The sequence below is a fragment of the Colletotrichum lupini genome, chromosome 1 (genome assembly GCF_023278565.1).
Source record: "Colletotrichum lupini chromosome 1, complete sequence".
NCBI classification, from domain to species: Eukaryota; Fungi; Ascomycota; class Sordariomycetes; order Glomerellales; family Glomerellaceae; genus Colletotrichum; species Colletotrichum lupini.
Genome location: NC_064672.1, coordinates 4980752 through 4998218, shown reverse-complemented (window position 1 = coordinate 4998218; position 17467 = coordinate 4980752). Strand labels below are relative to the sequence as shown.

The 17467-nt window shown below is 53.8% G+C and overlaps 7 protein-coding genes across 7 annotated transcripts; 2 read left to right on the top strand and 5 right to left on the bottom strand.

The window, feature by feature from the left end:
• Positions 1 to 3308: 3308 nt before the first annotated feature.
• CLUP02_01498 (aldose 1-epimerase) lies at positions 3309 to 6257 on the top strand (the record flags this gene model as incomplete). The annotated part of the gene is made up of 8 exons (XM_049280538.1): positions 3309 to 3315; positions 3359 to 3499; positions 3555 to 3712; positions 3747 to 4208; positions 4266 to 4349; positions 4484 to 4725; positions 4867 to 5816; positions 5878 to 6257. 8 exons carry the CDS (start codon positions 3309 to 3311, stop codon positions 6255 to 6257), a joined length of 2424 nt encoding a protein of 807 aa, XP_049136495.1.
• Positions 6258 to 6577: 320 nt separating this feature from the next.
• On the bottom strand, positions 6578 to 7583 carry CLUP02_01497 (uncharacterized protein; the record flags this gene model as incomplete). Its single annotated transcript, XM_049280537.1, has 3 exons — positions 6578 to 6990; positions 7093 to 7394; positions 7492 to 7583. The coding sequence occupies 3 exons, from the start codon at positions 7581 to 7583 to the stop codon at positions 6578 to 6580; spliced, it is 807 nt and encodes a 268-aa protein (XP_049136494.1).
• Positions 7584 to 7959: 376 nt separating this feature from the next.
• CLUP02_01496 (uncharacterized protein) lies at positions 7960 to 9332 on the bottom strand (the record flags this gene model as incomplete). Its single annotated transcript, XM_049280536.1, has 4 exons — positions 7960 to 8028; positions 8094 to 8242; positions 8328 to 9039; positions 9123 to 9332. The coding sequence occupies 4 exons, from the start codon at positions 9330 to 9332 to the stop codon at positions 7960 to 7962; spliced, it is 1140 nt and encodes a 379-aa protein (XP_049136493.1).
• A 921-nt stretch (positions 9333 to 10253) lies between these two features.
• CLUP02_01495 (uncharacterized protein) lies at positions 10254 to 11427 on the bottom strand (the record flags this gene model as incomplete). The annotated part of the gene is made up of 8 exons (XM_049280535.1): positions 10254 to 10322; positions 10366 to 10408; positions 10450 to 10478; positions 10538 to 10742; positions 10843 to 10891; positions 10989 to 11089; positions 11112 to 11334; positions 11388 to 11427. 8 exons carry the CDS (start codon positions 11425 to 11427, stop codon positions 10254 to 10256), a joined length of 759 nt encoding a protein of 252 aa, XP_049136492.1.
• A 67-nt stretch (positions 11428 to 11494) lies between these two features.
• Positions 11495 to 13449, bottom strand: CLUP02_01494 (uncharacterized protein; the record flags this gene model as incomplete). The annotated part of the gene is made up of 2 exons (XM_049280534.1): positions 11495 to 12150; positions 12201 to 13449. The coding sequence occupies 2 exons, from the start codon at positions 13447 to 13449 to the stop codon at positions 11495 to 11497; spliced, it is 1905 nt and encodes a 634-aa protein (XP_049136491.1).
• Positions 13450 to 13532: 83 nt separating this feature from the next.
• CLUP02_01493 (uncharacterized protein) lies at positions 13533 to 13990 on the bottom strand (the record flags this gene model as incomplete). The annotated part of the gene is made up of 4 exons (XM_049280533.1): positions 13533 to 13723; positions 13788 to 13818; positions 13878 to 13920; positions 13980 to 13990. 4 exons carry the CDS (start codon positions 13988 to 13990, stop codon positions 13533 to 13535), a joined length of 276 nt encoding a protein of 91 aa, XP_049136490.1.
• Positions 13991 to 14114: 124 nt separating this feature from the next.
• On the top strand, positions 14115 to 17252 carry CLUP02_01492 (metallo-beta-lactamase superfamily protein; the record flags this gene model as incomplete). Its single annotated transcript, XM_049280532.1, has 6 exons — positions 14115 to 14267; positions 14328 to 14408; positions 14467 to 14690; positions 14746 to 15877; positions 15957 to 16665; positions 16765 to 17252. 6 exons carry the CDS (start codon positions 14115 to 14117, stop codon positions 17250 to 17252), a joined length of 2787 nt encoding a protein of 928 aa, XP_049136489.1.
• Between the last annotated feature and the right edge of the window lie 215 nt (positions 17253 to 17467).

The window sequence follows — 17467 nt, the reverse complement described above, 5'->3', positions numbered from 1 at the left end:
GTCTAAACAAGGTATACCAATGAAGAAAAGGAAAATATACTCATCTTTTCACGTTTCATTTTGCATAATCATCAGGTAGTTATGACAAAGGTAGACGAGAGTATTGAGTGTATATCTTCAAATATCTCATATAGATTCCTAGTTTTGACGAGATGAGCCGCTCAAGTGATTGACTGATCAACTGAACTTCAAAGGAATCGTATAGTTCGCCAGCTGTCTGAAACAAAGTCCCTAGGAAAGGAAATGATCGCATGGAATCTTCCACAAGTGCTTCTGGATGATGAAGCTTCGTCGGTCCATAGAAAACGCGAAGTCGTGGTTTCATAGTCTGGTAAAATGGCTTACGACTTGCTTTTCTTTCGGCCGAACAAGCACGTCAACCTCATTTCTGTGATCTAGGGAAGAGGACATGAAGCCATCTTCGATAGAAGACGGTGCAGGTCAACATGTACTTGGATCCCGACCTGTTCCACAGGGTAAACGGCATTTAAATAATACTTCGATAGGAGAGCAACCAGAAGTCGTAGATTTGTCAACGAAATCCATTATAGAAGGACGCCATATCGAAGTAGGCCGTCCAATTGCAATGTGCGGAAACTTCTTCAATGATGAATGCTCATTTGGAATCCACATTCGGCGCCGTGGCAACAGGAATTAATTTATTATTACGGTGCCTTAATTCAGCTGGCGGCTGGACAAGCTCTGGATAAAGCGAGAAGGAAGCTATTGACGATTATGAGTACCAGTGAAAGCTTTTCTGCAGAGACAACCGACACGATCGAACGGTGCCTTGGCTAGCTCCTTGATCATGACCTGATTCTGGCAGGTTTATTTCGTTCGATAGCTGAGAGCAAGCAAGGTTCTCGCATCTCTCGTACCTACAATTCATATTGTTTTGGGTAGATTCCCCGTTGTATATCTTCCACTGGTCACGAGACGGTGGATGAAGCACTCTCTTGAGGGAGCCAAGACGTGATATGGTGTCTATCTATTACATTTGTCCGTCTGCAACTTCAATCTGCAATCTGCTTACTAAAAGTTGGCTTGAAACACGCACCGTAATGATCTGTCATTACATTTGCGAGCGTTCCATGCTAGGTGCTCTGGCACTACCTTGTCTATACTCCGCCGATGTACTCTGCCATTCTGGTTTTCTGCTCGCTTGATCATCATTGTCTCAACCCCAACGAAGGGTCATCCTCTTGTGTTGCGATATGAGGGCCGAAAAGAGGCCATTGGAAGGCATCAAGGGCCACGACAACGGGCCTTCCACTTACATATGAGTCTTACAATCCGCGGGGGAATCGCGGGCTATCCCCACAACTTCCCCCGTCAACATACATAAAGTACACAGGCCAATACCAGATTTTTGAGCTTCGTATCGGCCGAAAGGCTTCCCACGCTGACGTGTACACCAACATCTAGAGACTCAAAAAAGACATGAAGGATGTTTACTAGTACAGAATAGACGGCTTGCGGAGACCGTCTCCCTTCTCTGAAGGACATAGGCCCCAACGTCTGAGAATGTACGAACTCTAATTGTGAGGATGACAGTAGAGGTGGTCTCATGGATCACCCGTTGAACAGTGCCGTTGAAATTCGAATGTGTCTTTCCGACTCGTCTTCGGTGACACGAAGATCGACTAACCTGCCTACTCGGAAGAGGGGAGGGTTTGCGTGCGTCAGAGGCCAACTTGAGCTGTGCTCTAAGGGAACGAGTAGCTACTCGCCCAAGACATCTGTAGTGCGGTTCTGTAGCGTAACGGTAGTCAATATAAATGTAAGAGGTCGTTTCTTCCCCATCCTGGGTCCGGGTATTTAACGTTGGATCTAATCTCCTCCTTACGATCTCTGCTGCCAAGAAGATATGAGAGGAAGAAACGTATTCACCCTCAAGTCATCATAAGCTACCTTACTGCAGTGTGTACGTGAGAGAGAGCTTTGGGGCAAGTACTACCTAATTAATCGGTAGCCAACCAACGTGGTGAAAGCACCGCCTTGTGCCGCTACAACGTTGACACTGAAGAGAGACACTAAGAACATACTGTGGCAGATCTTGGATGGGAAGACGCTTAACATACCTAGTAGCAAGTCCAGCGAGCGTCAATGTCATTCTCGCCAGTACTGCACTATTCATCTAGTCTTGGTTTGACCGCTTCGAAAAGCCAGACCATTTCCACTTCATGCACTGCTCGAATCATGGTCAGCTGACCAAGTGCACCGCACAAGTTCGTTGCAGATAACGGCATCGAGCTCATGTCCGGCGGATATTTTGTGGAGACCACGGCCGCAAAAAGACGGCCAACAGATCCTACTTCGCCATGAGCTCCAATAGCTGTCCGACCTCCCTAGATACCGTGTGATCCGGTCGTCGAATGGAGTTACCGAATGAATGGCTCGCAAGTGACATGGCAGCATTGATAGTTGCCACACGAGGTGGCCACCCATTCGGGCGACAGAAAGACAAGCTGGAGCCGCGCTGAACCACTCGCCACGTGGCTTGGGGGAAGTCTGTCAGAATGAAACCCCGCTTGCATCTCACTTGGGGTTTTCAAGATTCAGCGACCCGAAGTTCTGGTTCGGAGGATGGTGGTACCGAAGGGGAGGCTACTTGAATGTGACAGACAGCTTTGGCGCCGACAAATGGTAGGCTTCGATGAGACGTACGTCGCTTATGAGCTGAGATGGCTTGTTTTCACCTTGATCCGTTCAAATTATAATTGAGAACGACTTTATGGGATAGAATTTGAGCTACAGACTGACATGGATACGAGAGAGAACAGAGAACTAATTACGCCAAGGTAGACCGTATAAGCGACGCAAGAAGTTGCTAGCCTCAAGCTGCAGCAATAGGCTCACGGAGAACACATAGTCTAGTCTATGGATGGGCCTGGCCAAGTTCCTGTGAAGTCGCTTGCTCAACATGTCGACTGTGGCTTGCATGTTTCCAAAGATTGGGCGTACAAAACATCTTTCTTTGAGATATCCGCATAGAACATTGCATCACCAGTAGTCGTGACAGCTCCAGCTCCACGTGCCACACAGCTGACTTTTGGTTCTGCAGTCCGGGGGTGTCCCAGGAGGTTGGCAGATGTGTGTGTGTGTGGCTTGCTTTAGGCCAAAATTGCTTCCCGGGGTGGTGTGGACGATGCGTGCCAATCAGAGCCGGTTGCGCAAATGGCATTGTTTAGTTTCATTTGATCTTTTTTACGGCAAAATTGCGAACTGTTCGTTTAGACTTTTTATATTGATATGACTATGGGGTCTCTATATTATCTACGGAAGAAAGACCCATGAGGATGGGAAAAATGAATTGTAGCCATATATTTTGATTATAGGTAGTCAACCTCACTCTTAGTCGTCAGAGGAACTACAATTGATCACAATCACAACGAGGATAGGTTTGGACTTGTGGATAGTTCAGAGTTGACGGAAGGGAGGAGGTGCCTCGGAAATGCCGTCGCGGAGGCAGCCTTTGACCTGCGTGCCTACAAGTATGGTGCTACGGTATACCCTGACCTTGCCAGGCAACTCGTGACGGATTGTTGGTGCAGCTGCAGCATCGGCCAGAAAAAGCTTGACTTTGGTCAGAGAGGAGAAGTTGGATATCGAGTGGCGCAGAGCGGGGAAGCAGGGAGAAACATCTGGGGAAGTGGCACTAAAACCCCGCACCTCAATTTCTCCGGCAAACTTGAACCGTTCGCAGCCCAGCGTGATCAAGACCAAGAAGCCATCCACATCCGTAGAAACTGCAGAATACCTTGTACCGTACTCGGGTCATCGGGATAATGCGCACGCGCGCCAATGAAACACGCATAAACGCCTTTCCCGACACCGAGCCGTCCCCTGTTTCTCCATTCTCTCTCCCCAACTCCCCACCCCCCGGCATCTATGGACCATGGGGAATCTCTCCTCTTCCCCCAAGTTTTTCCCAAGGTCCCAACGTCGTCATCGCGTCCGGTCCGGCAACCATACCCCGGACTTTGTGTCTTTTCTTCCTCATTGCTGTTGGAACGTCAATCCAACCCACCAATCCCAGAAGGAACTTTTGGCCCATTGTCCTAGCCGGCCCTGTTCCTGAAAGCTACCCAAGCACCAAAGGTAGCCAACCACGCGCCAATTGTACCCCGCTCGTCCCATTGGAGAGGGTATCATCGCCGCCATTCTCGACCTCGCCGTCGGCCCAGCCTCGCCCTGCCCTGCTGCTTGTCCGGAGCTGGCTCCCATGCACCTCACCTCAATTCATGAGCAATTGGATTACCTAGCTAGCTACCTTACACGGATACGCCTACCTTGGGACTTGCTCCGCACGCTCATACCCCGGCTTCCTGCATCTCGGCTCGCCCAACGTTACTTGCCATTGACCGCGAAAGAAAAAGCTTTCTCACGCTACGACTAGCTAGCTAGTCAGTCATTAGCTCGACCCAGCTTGTCTTGTTTGTCTTCTTCTTGCCGGGGCCAACCACCAAGCACCAGACACCAGACAAGCGAAAGGATCCCACCACCACATGTTCGTCTAGACGCTCCAGTAACATCATGCCGTCGCATCCAATCCGTTGATCGGCCCTTGCTACTGCTTCTTTCTGCCCTCGTCCTTCTCTTCTTCCCACGCGTCCGGGATACGGTGTACCTCTCCCCGACCCGTCATCCCCCTCACCCCAGAGTAGAGTGGAGCTGGTTCTCTGCACTCTGCGGCCCTGCTCTGCCATCCTCGAGCTGCATAACGTAGCTTCGTTGGTCCGATGATCAGAATCGTCCCATTCTTACTGCCATGTGCAAGTCTCTCCGCTCCTCCCGCATGAGGGGAGGAGCACCATTGCCATTGGGATATAAGCTCCCGCTTCATCCCACCTTCCCCTCTCACAGGCTCTGCTGTCCGTCCTCCCGTCATCATCCTCTGTTCTGGTCCGCCGTCCTCTGTGCTTCAATCCTCTGTTACCTTGCCTGGCACACCTACACGATGCGCTCAACATTCCTCCCTGTCGCCGTCGGAGCTCTGCTCGCCCCGGCCACCTCCCTCGCCCAGTTCGTCGGCGGATCCGGTGGTAACACCACGGCTCCCTCCTCGCTGGGTCCTGACAAGGACGGCAAGTACTGGATCTCCAGCGAACACATCAAGGCCGCCTTCATTCCCTACGGTGCCTCCGTCTCCGACTTCATCATCAACGACAAGTACGGCATCCCCCGCGACATTGTCGCTGGCTGGGACAACGCCACCTACTACGAGACGGATCGCCAGCACCCCCATTTCGGCGGTGTCCCTGGTCGCTACGCGAACCGTATCAAGAACGGCACCTTTGAGATCGACGGTGAGAAATACCAGATCGACCTCAACGACAACAATGGACTCGACACCCTCCACGGAGGCTCTGACGGATGGGACTGGCGCAACTTCACCATTGTCTCCCACACCAACAACAGCATCACCTTCTCCTTCACCGACCCTGACGGAAAGGAGGGTTTCCCTGGCGAAGTGGTGTCGCTCATCACCTACACCCTCAACGGCTGGAACTGGGACTTCAAGATGATCGCCGTCCCCACCACCAAGAAGACGCCCATTATGCTCAGCTCTCACACCTACTGGAACCTCGATGGCTTCTCCAACAACGAGACCAGCTTGGCTCTCAACCACACCCTTCACATGCCCTACAATGGCCAGAGAGTGGGCGTTGACAACATTCTCATCCCCACCGGTGAGATTCTTGCCAACGAGAAGGGCTCCGTCAACGACTTCTGGAGCGCGCCCAAGCAGATTGGTGCCGACTTCTCCAAGCCCGAGCTCAAGAACAACTGCGGTTTCAACTGCACCGGTTATGGTAAGCATGGACCAATTCTTAAAGCAGAGTGCACGCATGAAAGCTAATCACACAAACATAGACAACTGCTGGATCGTCAACCGCAACGACCTGGGCCCCTACAACTGGCGCACCGAGGGCTACGTCGCCCGCATGCAGTCCGAGTGGTCCGGTATCCAGCTAGAGGTCTACGCCGACCAGGACGCCTTCCAGATGTACAGCTGCAGTCAGCAGAACGGCTCCGTGGCCCTCAAGAAGAGCCAGGGTCTCTTTGACGACGCCAAGTTCCCCCGCATCATCCCCAAGTACGGCTGCGTCGTGCTCGAGGTCCAGGACTGGATCGACGGCATCAACAACCCCGCCTGGGGCCGCACCAAGAAGCAGATCTACGAGCCCGGCGGTGACCCGTACGTCCTCCAGGCCAGCTACCGCTTCAGTATCAACTCCACTTCCAGTTCGTAGGAGGACTGCGATTGAGTGATGTTTTGGGAGTATAGTGCTGGAAGGGGGGGAATGCGTGAAGAAAGCAGGATATTCTATTCACCTTCACATATTTAATGATACCATGAAGAGGGGATTTAGCGTGAATGGCGGAATACCCGTCTGGATTAATGAACTTTATCGTAATCTACCTGATCGACCCGATGATTGTGTCTTATGTATGAACTGTTGCTGTAGCGAGGCCTCACCTCGACAACACCATGCTCCTACCCCCACTTCAAAGCCCATATACTACCCTTTTGTGCTGCCACCAAGCTGCCGCATCACCAACACCAGGCCCTTTAATACCACTCGTCACCCCCATACCCACCATCCAACTTTCCCTCCCCCTCCAACAGCCCCAACTTCTCCCTCACCCTCGCGACCATGGCCTTGCCGTACTCTGGCCCGGGAGGCGGCGCGGCTTTACTCCCGTCGTGCCTCAGCCACGGAACCTTTCTCGACGCGGCCGCAACCCCTTGTTCGACGACGGCGTTCTGAAGGGATTTTACGGCCTCCTCATCGAATGCGCCGCCCAGGACGATGGCGCGGGGCGGGGAGGCGTAGTGTCCGCTGCCGATTGCGCTGGTGTCTGGGTGCTGCGGCGGTGGAGAAGACGTCAGGAGGGCTGGGATGATGAGGGCTCCTGAGGCGGGGGTGGTGATGAAGTGGATTACTATTTGGGGGATTGTGAGCCTCAATTCTTCAGGACTCTCTCATCAATTCGGTCTCATGACTCGATCTCCCACTCTTTTTTTTTTGTTTTTTTTTTTTGGTCCAATTCCGGGGGTTGGAATGCGCTGTCTTGGGAGCTTACCTTCATATTCCGGCTTCAGGCCCTCGATGACGCCGCGACCAATCGCCTCTGTCTTACCGCATAGAATGATCGGTATCGGGCCGGATGAGTCCTTGTGATCGCCTTCTGTTGCTCGGGGCTTGTTGTCGAGCATCTCGCGCAACGAGGGCTGCTGACGCCGCTCTTCGTCTGATTGGTTCAGGGCGTCTTGTTTCGCCTTGTGAGACCACAGCTGCATAGTTGGGGGAAACAGAAGAAGGTGCACCTCTATACAATCGGGCAAAACGAATGGTGCGGATGTGTCTGGGACTTGGAGATTTGGTCTCAGATTTGAATGGAGAGGGGGGGGGGGGGGGAGCTTTCTTCAATAGCTATATGAGGTTTTGCTTTCTCGTGGTGGTGTGGTTTCTGTTGTCTCACGTCAGACTTTGGGGTAGGTACTTCGGTAGTTTGATCCTACCGCGTTGAACCGTTCGGATCCGGATCCGGGGGCTAGTGAAAGCCGACGTCATTTTGCGAGTGGTGCCTTGAAGAACGGATATACGGACGGGGGAAAAGGTAAGCCAAGCGGGCTCTTTCGGGTATGGTTATAATCCGTCACTTTGCAGGTAATGTGTAGCATATGAGATGACTTGGTTACGGCAGTTTCCATCTCTCAGTATGCTCTCTTTTATTGTAGTTTAATGGTTACTGAGCAGTGGTGAATGCAGAGTATAATTTAAATGTGTCAAGTATGTATATTATTTGTCTTGATATCGTGAAAAAGAGAGCGCACTAATTCGCTGGACGACTTTTGCTTCAGAAGAAAGACCAGATCTACGACATAAAACCTGAAGCAGATCCAATTCAACATTGTTTCATTACGAAAGATGATTTCGAACCCAACCTTTAGTTGGCAAGCCCGTTCTGCGCAAGGAAATTCTGGATCTTGCTAGTGACCTCGACGTGGGAGTAGCTCTGTCATGATATGCGTTAGAAACTTTTCTCAAAATCATTCCAGCTCTACAGGAGAAAAAACTTACAAATGCCAAGCCGTGGCCAGCATCGGGAACAACATAAGCCTCAAAAGAGCTCGCGTTCTTGATGAGCGGTGCAACGCCGGCCGGAATCGAAGGTAGCTTAGGGTTGCCAGTTGCAAGACAATCACCACCGCAGAAAGGAACGTCGCGTTCTAAAAAGGTCCATTCGTTAGCTTACAATGGGCTCCCCTTCCTATGTCGACTGGATAGGCTTCCGCATGTGTTCTCGAGACTTACCACCCGTGATGACAAGAACAGGCTTCTTGAACCCGCTCGTCGTGCCAGCCTCGCCGCCAATGGTGAGCAGCTCACCCACAGTCACCGGCTTGCCCGTCTTATACGCCGCCGTCAGGATGGCAGGGTCAAAGTTATCCGGCGCGAAGAAATTGATGTGCGCGCCGCCCTCGTACGCAGGCGCAAGGTAGCCATCGACGTAGTCGCTCAGCGCGGGAATCTGGTTCGCCTGGACGAAGGCCCCGCCCAGCAAGAAATCCGCGAGGAAGGTGGCGTTGGCGGAGAACCCCGTCAACACCAGACCGTCCGAGGCGTCCGGGTACATGGCGGACAGCGCGTACGAGTGGACGGAGCCGAAGGAGTGGCCGACGTGGACGTACTTGTCAAACGTGCAGGGCACACCCGGGACGGCGCCCGCGCGGAGCTTGTCGGTCAAGGCTTTGAGGGCGGCGAGCTCGAGGAAGCCCTGGATCTCGTTGACGGGTTCGCCGCGGGAGGACTGGGCGATGCCGAGGCGGTCCCAGGCGAAGGTGGAGTAGCCGTAGTCGTCGACGGCGGGGCCGACGTAGCTGTAGTTGTAGTTGTTGGCGGGGAAGTCCCAGTAGCTCCTGTCGAAGCCGATGCCGTGGGTGAGGATCTGGAGGACGGAGCCCGGGCCGGAGTCTGGTTGGCAGTAGGTTGAGGCGAGGTGGTATGTGCCTCCGACTGTTGCGTACTAGACGATGGACAAATCATGTTAACATCGTGTAATGTCTTTTGGTGTGTACTATGAGCTATGGATGGTGGGGGAGTCCTTACATCTGTGAGATGGGTTGCGGAGAAGTTGTTGCCCTGCTGTGCCAGGCCTAGCATGATATTTGTGACATCGATGTTTGTCTTTGGTGTTGAGACATTGAAGACGCCGTTCCGTGATGTGATTGACACTTCGACTGTGAGGTTCTGACACGACTTGGCCGCAGCAAGGGTCGCAAAAGCAACCGGGAGGGTTGCTGAAAGTAGCTTGACCATTTCGACGCTTAAGATGAACGTTGTGAGACTGTATAGACGGAGTGTAAGGGGGCGTCTTAGATTGAGTTGTCTTGGGTCATGTCTAATAGCAAAGGGATGTGGACCAAGCCAGGCTGTTATACTTATACACTGGCAAACTGAAATGTCCTAAACCAACATTTTTCCGGGTACAACTCCATCCGCAACGGGGCGATTGTACGAGTGGAAAATCCTCATTTGCTCTCGCCCGCATACCCATCCACCCAGCAATGTAGCTTCAACCATGACCAGCACCATTTCCATCCACCTGGCACCTGCAGCCCATGATGTCAGCAAAGTAATTGTAATTCACGCCGTCTTAGAACTTCACTAGCGGGCCGCAGCTCGCATAAAAAAATGGTGGCGTTCAGCGCACACATAGCCGCACAAGCAAAGCCAAGTTTGGCTAAGTAAGCCTACCTAGCGAGGCGAGTTCGCGCGAGATCCCCTCGATCTTTCCAGTCCTTCTTTGGAGCTTCCGGGGGGTTAGCTCGACGTGCCGAGCTAAGGCAAGAAAGCAATAGATAGCGTGGCGTGGGTTGTGATGTGTAAGGTACCGTACCCTCTTTCGTGCTGTCTTCCTTTGCGATCCACCCAAAACGTTTGCTCTTCCACGACCGGAGTCACGGAGTTGATACATCCCATGGGCCGGAGCCCAGTCCGGCTCACCGCTAGGCCTCATGCACCGCTTCCGAAAGGGGCATTAGAGGCATCAGAGCAAGGTCCAAAAAGAGACCTGCATTCAAAAAAGTCTTTGATTGCCCCCAATCATGTCTGCCGCCGATCTCAATTGAGTTGTTGGGCGGAGTTATTACACGCAGACACACACGGCAGAGAAGACTTGATGTGTGTGGAAGAGAGAGAGAAAAGGAGCCCCCAATCCCAACTCGTTCTACGTCCGTCTTAGCGGCAGCCCCAACCGAACGCCATCGATGTCAAGACATTGCGATCCCCGCCCCATGTTTGCCGGTCCTGTCTCCACATGAGCTTACGGATAGGCCCAAAACATGCAAACAATGGGTAAGGGTGTGGATGAGAGAAGGTCCAAGGAGAAGAAGCTTATGCAGAAGCTTCAGTCATCCGTTTTCTGCCTCCTCACCGGGGGTCAATTTTTTTCTCTCTCTCAAGCTTGGAGTATTTGTCAGTCATGTTGGAATCAAATAGTGTTATGTATGTCTGATGCCAACCATCCCACGTTGTTCGTCCACCGCCTTTGCCTCCCAGCCTCCCCCTCGCCATATCCATCTTCGGTCAAAGGCAAACGATGATAAGCGCCCGTGAATGGTGCTATGCAAGTAAGTGTAGGTAGGTATTTGGAAAACACATGGTGCCGAATTCTCCGCCACGACGCCACCACTGATTCGATTTAGCTTCTCGGAGCGGAAACGGCTACTAAGCATGGCACATACGGGGTTAGCAAGCAAGGCAGATTGAGAATCCCATCGAAATGGAATACCTATCTCACCTTCGGTAATATGTGATGGCCCATCACCGTGACGTGACGACATCGAAGAAGGTGACGAGTTCAAGATACACTTCCACTCGCACACAATCACAATCTTTTGCACACCTTTCACCGATTTGGAACGAATCGCTGGGACCTGGCTGATTCAGCGGACGGCTCGGTCACAATCTCACGAGTGAGGTCGCCGCTTGCGTACACCTCGACGAATGAGAGTCCCATGTGCCATCCGAGAGAGCCCCGAGACATGCATTGCTCGCGTACCGTGATGGGCTTGCTGCCGGCGGTCGCTTACTCACGTTGTCCTCTCACTAACCATTTTTCGGGGAAGGCTAGTCTGTGAAAACCCTGATGTGTACTGGCAAACGATTTGTATTTGACGATTCTCAGTGAATCCCCCTGTTTGAGGACGAGACTCTGAGCGGATCTTTCTGACTACCCGTCTCCCAAGCGACTGAGGAAAAGAGTCCTTCCATCCTTTCTCCTGGATATGTAGGCTCGGTCGTCTGGCATCTTCGTGGCCTGACTGGTGTGGCCGCCCATTTTTAAACCCCCCTTAAAGATACTATGCAGACCGACCGCGATCCCATATCCATGCTGTCTGCGTAACGCCATGCTAATAATAAAAGTACATAACTGATTCCGACTTCGACTTTTCGATTGGTATTTCATCGCCCTTCCTCTATTTGGGCTCCGACGTATCCAGCTTATCGTAAGCCGCCTGCATGGCTCTCAGTTCGATTTCGTCACCCTCTAGGGCTGCCACCCAGTCTCGTACTTGGATGCCTTTGCCCTTTTCCTTATCCTCTCGCCAATTGCCAAGTCGTGCTCGGCCCTCAACGGTAAGCGCGTGGTTCGCCGGAGCAGGAGGACCCGAAGCGGCTGCGGCACCCGCCTTTCCGGGCGTGCCAAGTCTCGGCGTGCTGGCCCCACTGCCGCCTGTCATCCAAGAGTATGACTTGCCGCCTTTCTTCTTTCCGAAAAGCGATCCTGTCTTGGGCATGCCGACGAACATGCTACTCGTGATGTTTTGATTTGCATGGCTGCTAGCCTCTGCCTTCTTCACAGCATCAAGTTTCTTCTGTTCCTTCTTTGAGATGGCCTTCTCTGAGTCAGGTGCCGAACCGCCAGGAGTTCCAGGCGCAACGGATCCGGCACGTGATGGCGTCGATGCGACCTCTGCGGTTCCATCCTTTCGGGCGTTGCGCTTCCGTAGTCGTCTTTCCTCCCAGTCTCTCTCAGCCTTGCCTACTTCGCGGACTGTGTGACTCATGGTATTCGTAGCAGATATCTTCTGCACCTTGCTCGCCTGGCTGAAAGTAGCATCTTCAAGAGGGCCTGAATAAGAGTCAGTATGTTATATTGGCACGGAACACGTGTACACGAACGTTTCTGAGCGCTCGGGCGAGGACTGGCGCCATTCTCAGTCGCACTCTGCTGAGTTCCATCCTCTGTTTGCGTCTCCGGCGCGCTTTTCAGTGGTGCAGCGGCCACTTGCCATTCCTCCGGGACTTCACCATGCGACGAAGTCTGCCGGTTTTTCGCAATTCGGTTGGAATCTTCCATGAGCGTTCTGAGACGCTGCTTAGTAGCCAGCGACAGCAGTGCTAGCTGATCGACCAAGAAAGCCTCCTGAGGTATCCAGGTTCCTGTTGTTGTCACCATGGTCGAGTCCGGTCCTTTCTTAGTGGTTACCGTCACAGTAGGCGCGGGAAACTCTTCAGGAAGACGCATACGCCCCATAGGCTGGTTGCTGTTCTTGGTCTCCAAGTTGAGTATCAGGCCTTGATCTCTGGCAAACTTCTCCGCTTTTCGGTAGACAACAGGGACTTGCAAGAAAGCGTTGTTCAACTCCATGGTCCTGGTCTGAGCCAGGCGCTTTGCGGATTCCTGCCACGCCTTCTCCGCCGCCTGTGCTACCAACTGATTCTGGGTATCGGTGCCGGCTGGCTGAGCAGGCTGGTTCGCAGGACCCGCGCCGTAGAAGCTCCCCTTGTTGCCTTGGGGGTAGGGAGCGAAGCCGGTTCTTGATTCCGGAACATACAGTTCGGACAGGAACTGCTCTTCAGCTCGTAGATCGATGCCCGTGCCTGCCAGCGAATCCGTGACGTCGTATTCGTACTCTTTTTGTGGTCGATCAGGAGGTCTCGAAGGCGGACCCATCGCGCCGGGAGTCGAAGGCTGCTGCATGACGGGTGTGCTAGGTGAATTATTGTTGCCGAGAGCCAGAGTGGCTGAGGTGTATTGCGGCAGAGTGGGAGGCGCTGGCGGCTGCGGGGTTGACACTTGCGGTGGAGGAGTCGGAGCTGATGGAAGGGCAAGAGCTGGGGTGGTATTGCCGTTTGTATGTTGGTATGGTCCCGTGTAGGTCGGCGTCGCGGCTTGCTGCTGCTGAGCGTTTGGAAAGACGGGAGATGCAGCAGACGTCGTGGCGGTGGAAGGAGTAACCGGTGCGCCTGGGCTCGGTGCGTAGGGTGAAGTAGAATACGGCGATTCGGGTTGGGGAGTTGCGCCAGGGGAAAGTCGCGGTCTTTTATTAGGCGGAGGCGCAAAGCCGGCTTGCGTCGCAGCAGGAGATGATGTAGGTTGAGGAGGCGAGAATGCCCTCTGAGGCATCTGAGGCTGGGGTTGCGCCATCTTGACAGCTGTTATTACAAGTAGTAGAGATAGGTTGCGATCGAATCGAGAGATTGGTCAGAAGCCGCTCGCTCTGATGAAGCTCAGCAAGCCGGACAGCCTGAGCAATCCTCACGCGACTCTGCCCATCTGACGTGCCGGTCTAGTCGGCCAAAAGGACAAAACTTCCAGATCGCGTCGAAATCGCAGGACGTTGTTTCGGCGACAGCGTGACGTTCGGGCGTGTATTGCTCTGTCGTGTTGGTCGTCTGGTGATGATCGGAGCGACGGGTTACTGAGCAGATGGAAGCAGGAGCTGTCGCCAGAAAGAATTGAGGACCACGTTCATTTAAAGTCACGTGATAGCGCAGCCTTGTCCCCGCCCAAGCGCTACATGGTCCAAGCGTTTAGGCTGGAGCTTGGTAGCGGACCAGACAGCTGCCGCCAACTTTTACGCGACCCTGTTGGCCCTGCGCGTTGCCCGCTGACCTCCTATCACTTGCAATTCAACTTCTCTGCTTCAGCCTGTGGCAGTATTGTCACCGCCTCACCGACAACCCATCTCGCGCCGACTCGTTTGCTACAGATGATCTAATCGGGAACTGACCGCCACCAATCGGTGCGATATTAACAAATACAGATTGATCGACTGTTTGCGACTTGCGGCACTTGCGACACTTGCAGCTATGGCGTCAAAGAGAAAGGCTTCGGCCATGGCCGCCACCGTTTCTGAGGAACCGGTCGACCCTGCCGACGAGCTGATGTTTCTCTGCCTTGGAGGTGGCAACGAAGTCGGCAGGTCATGTCACATTATCCAATACAAGGGCAAGACAGTGATGGTACGAGCACAATCTTCCTTCCTTGATTGAACAGGCAGGTACTAACTACCATTCCCATAGCTTGATGCTGGCCAGCACCCAGCATACGATGGCCTTGCAGCGCTGCCTTTCTTCGACGACTTCGATCTAAGTACGGTTGATGTACTTCTAATCAGCCAGTAAGCCCCCCTTCCCCCTCCCAAATGCTGTTGGATCGCAGGGCAAGGCGGTGAACGAACTTGGAAACCAATATCTGGGATCATACCTCTGGCTCAGGAATAGCGAGTGCCTTTCGGCGACTCTCGCACCTGATGGAGCCCATTGCTACGCCTTTTATGCTATTTCATTCTTGTACACAGAAACAATACAAAGACCTCATTCTTCCCACCTGCCTTGCCTTGTCGTCCTCGCCATTGTGATAGCTCTTGGCGTTGTCGCCCTAGAGTATTTGGTGTTGGTTGTATGACACTTTGGTGTTGAACATGCTAATAAGTGGCAGTTTCCACGTAGATCATGCGGCTTCATTACCATACGTCTTATCTAAGACTAACTTCAGAGGCCGAGTCTTTATGACCCATCCAACAAAGGCCATCTATAAGTGGCTCATTCAAGACAGTGTCCGTGTTGGAAATACCTCGTCCAACCCGACGTCACAGCCAGTCTACACGGAAGCAGACCATCTGAACACTTTCCCTCAAATCGAGGCCATTGATTACCACACCACACACACCATTTCGTCCATCCGCATTACGCCCTATCCTGCTGGCCATGTCCTCGGAGCTGCCATGTTCCTCATCGAGATTGCGGGTCTCAAAATCTTCTTTACCGGAGACTACTCACGAGAGCAAGATAGACATTTGGTCTCGGCAGAAGTTCCCAAGGGCGTCAAGATCGATGTCCTGATCACGGAGTCGACCTATGGCATTGCCTCCCACGTACCCCGCCTGGAGCGCGAGCAGGCCTTGATGAAGTCCATTACCAGCATCCTTAATCGCGGAGGCAGGGTCCTGATGCCAGTCTTTGCCCTCGGCAGAGCCCAGGAGCTTCTGCTCATCCTGGATGAGTACTGGGGCAAGCATGCAGACTTCCAGCGGTTCCCAATCTACTACGCCAGCAATCTCGCCAGAAAGTGTATGGTTGTTTATCAGACCTACGTCGGCGCCATGAACGACAACATCAAGCGCCTCTTCCGCGAGCGCATGGCCGAGGCCGAAGCATCCGGTGACGGATCCGGCAAGGGCGGGCCCTGGGACTTCAAGTACATCCGCTCCCTCAAAAACCTCGACCGCTTCGACGACGTCGGAGGCTGTGTCATGCTGGCCAGTCCTGGTATGCTTCAGAATGGTGTGAGTAGAGAACTTCTCGAGAGGTGGGCCCCCAACGACAAGAACGGCGTTATCATCACCGGTTACAGTGTCGAGGGCACCATGGCCAAGCAAATCATGCAGGAGCCCGACCAGATCCAGGCCGTCATGAGCCGGACGACAGCTGGTGCCCGACGCGGCCCCGGCGGGGAGAGCGAAAAGGTCTTCATCCCCCGTCGGTGCAGCGTTGCCGAGTACTCCTTTGCAGCTCATGTTGATGGCACGGAGAACCGTGAGTTCATCGAGGAAGTCGCAGCCCCAGTGGTAGTAAGTGAACCCCTTTCTCCCTCACTCCCCCACCCCAAACCTCCGGGGAAGGAATCAAGCAGACTGACACCTTCCAAAGATTCTCGTCCACGGCGAGCAGCATAACATGATGCGCCTCAAATCCAAGCTCCTCTCCCTCAACGCAAGCAAGACGGCAAAAGTTAAGGTCTTTAGTCCCAAAAACTGCGAAGAGCTTCGCATCCCCTTCAAGCAGGACAAGACGGCCAAAGTTGTCGGCAAGCTCGCCACCATCCCTCCCCCGACATCCCTCTCCGATCCCACCTCCCTGCCGCAACAGCTCGTCACCGGCGTCCTCGTCCAAAACGACTTTAAGCTCTCCCTCATGGCGCCCGAGGACCTGCGCGAGTACGCCGGCCTCAACACCACTACAATCACCTGTAAGCAGCGCCTCCGCCTTACGGCTGCCGGCGTTGACCTTGTACGCTGGGGTCTCGAAGGCGTCTTTGGCAGCGTCGAGGAGCTCCCCGAGATGCGCAAGGGTCACCCGGCTCACGACAAGGCCGTTGACGGTGCTGCAGTCGCCAACGGAAACGGCGCCGAGAAAAGCGAAGGCGATGATGTTGACCAGGAGATGGGCGAGGAGGCGGCCGACGAGGAAGTCGCCCGCCTCGTGGCCGCGTACCTGGTCATGGGCTGCGTCGCCGTGCGGTACCGCAGCGACGGAGAGGTCGAGCTCGAGTGGGAGGGCAACATGCTGAACGACGGTATTGCTGACGCCGTCATGGCGTGTCTGTTCTCCATCGAGAGCAGTCCCGCAGCAGTAAAACGTACGCCCCCCCCCCCTTTTTCTACTTGATAATTATGGATTTCCACGTCTGCAGAAGTTTCTCTTACAGTTCGCTAACCACTCACTTACACGTACTCAGGCTCCGCGGCTTCCCACAGCCACGACCACGACCACGCCCCCAAACCCCTCCCCAAAAACCCCCACGCAAACGTCCCAGCGACAGAACGCCTCGAGCGCTTCCTCATGTTCCTCGAAGCCCAGTTCGGCGCCGACAACGTCAACCCAGTCGCCGAACCCCGTCTCCCGCCGCAGCCCGAGGACGGAGCAGCAGCGGTGACAACAAAGGCAATCAAGTCCGACGACGCCAGCGACGCGTCCATGGACGTGTCCGAGGACGACGCGGAGGCGGAGCAGGAGAAGAAGCTGGAGGCGCGGCGCCGCGCAGAGATTGAGCGCCTCATAAAGCTCGGCATCCCCGTGCCGGGCATTCGTATCAAGGTCGACAAGATGGAGGCTGTCGTCTGGTTGGAGGATCTGGAGGTGGAGTGCAGTCACAAGGCTTTTGCCGACCGTGTGAGACGTGTCTGCGAGCACGCTGCCGAGGTCACGGCCCCGCTTTGGGGTTAAGAGTTACTACGAGGTTTTTCCCCATGTTGGATGCAGGGTGTTCATTTCACGGCGTTTTACACGCTATCATGTAGTATAACCACCACACTCACGACAATCACGCGGGCAGCCTAGCACGTTTAAATACTTAATGCTCTAGTGCATTGAGCTATGTTACAGAGGGACTAAGGTTACAATGAAAAACAAAATGCAGTAAATCACACTCTTGGAAAACC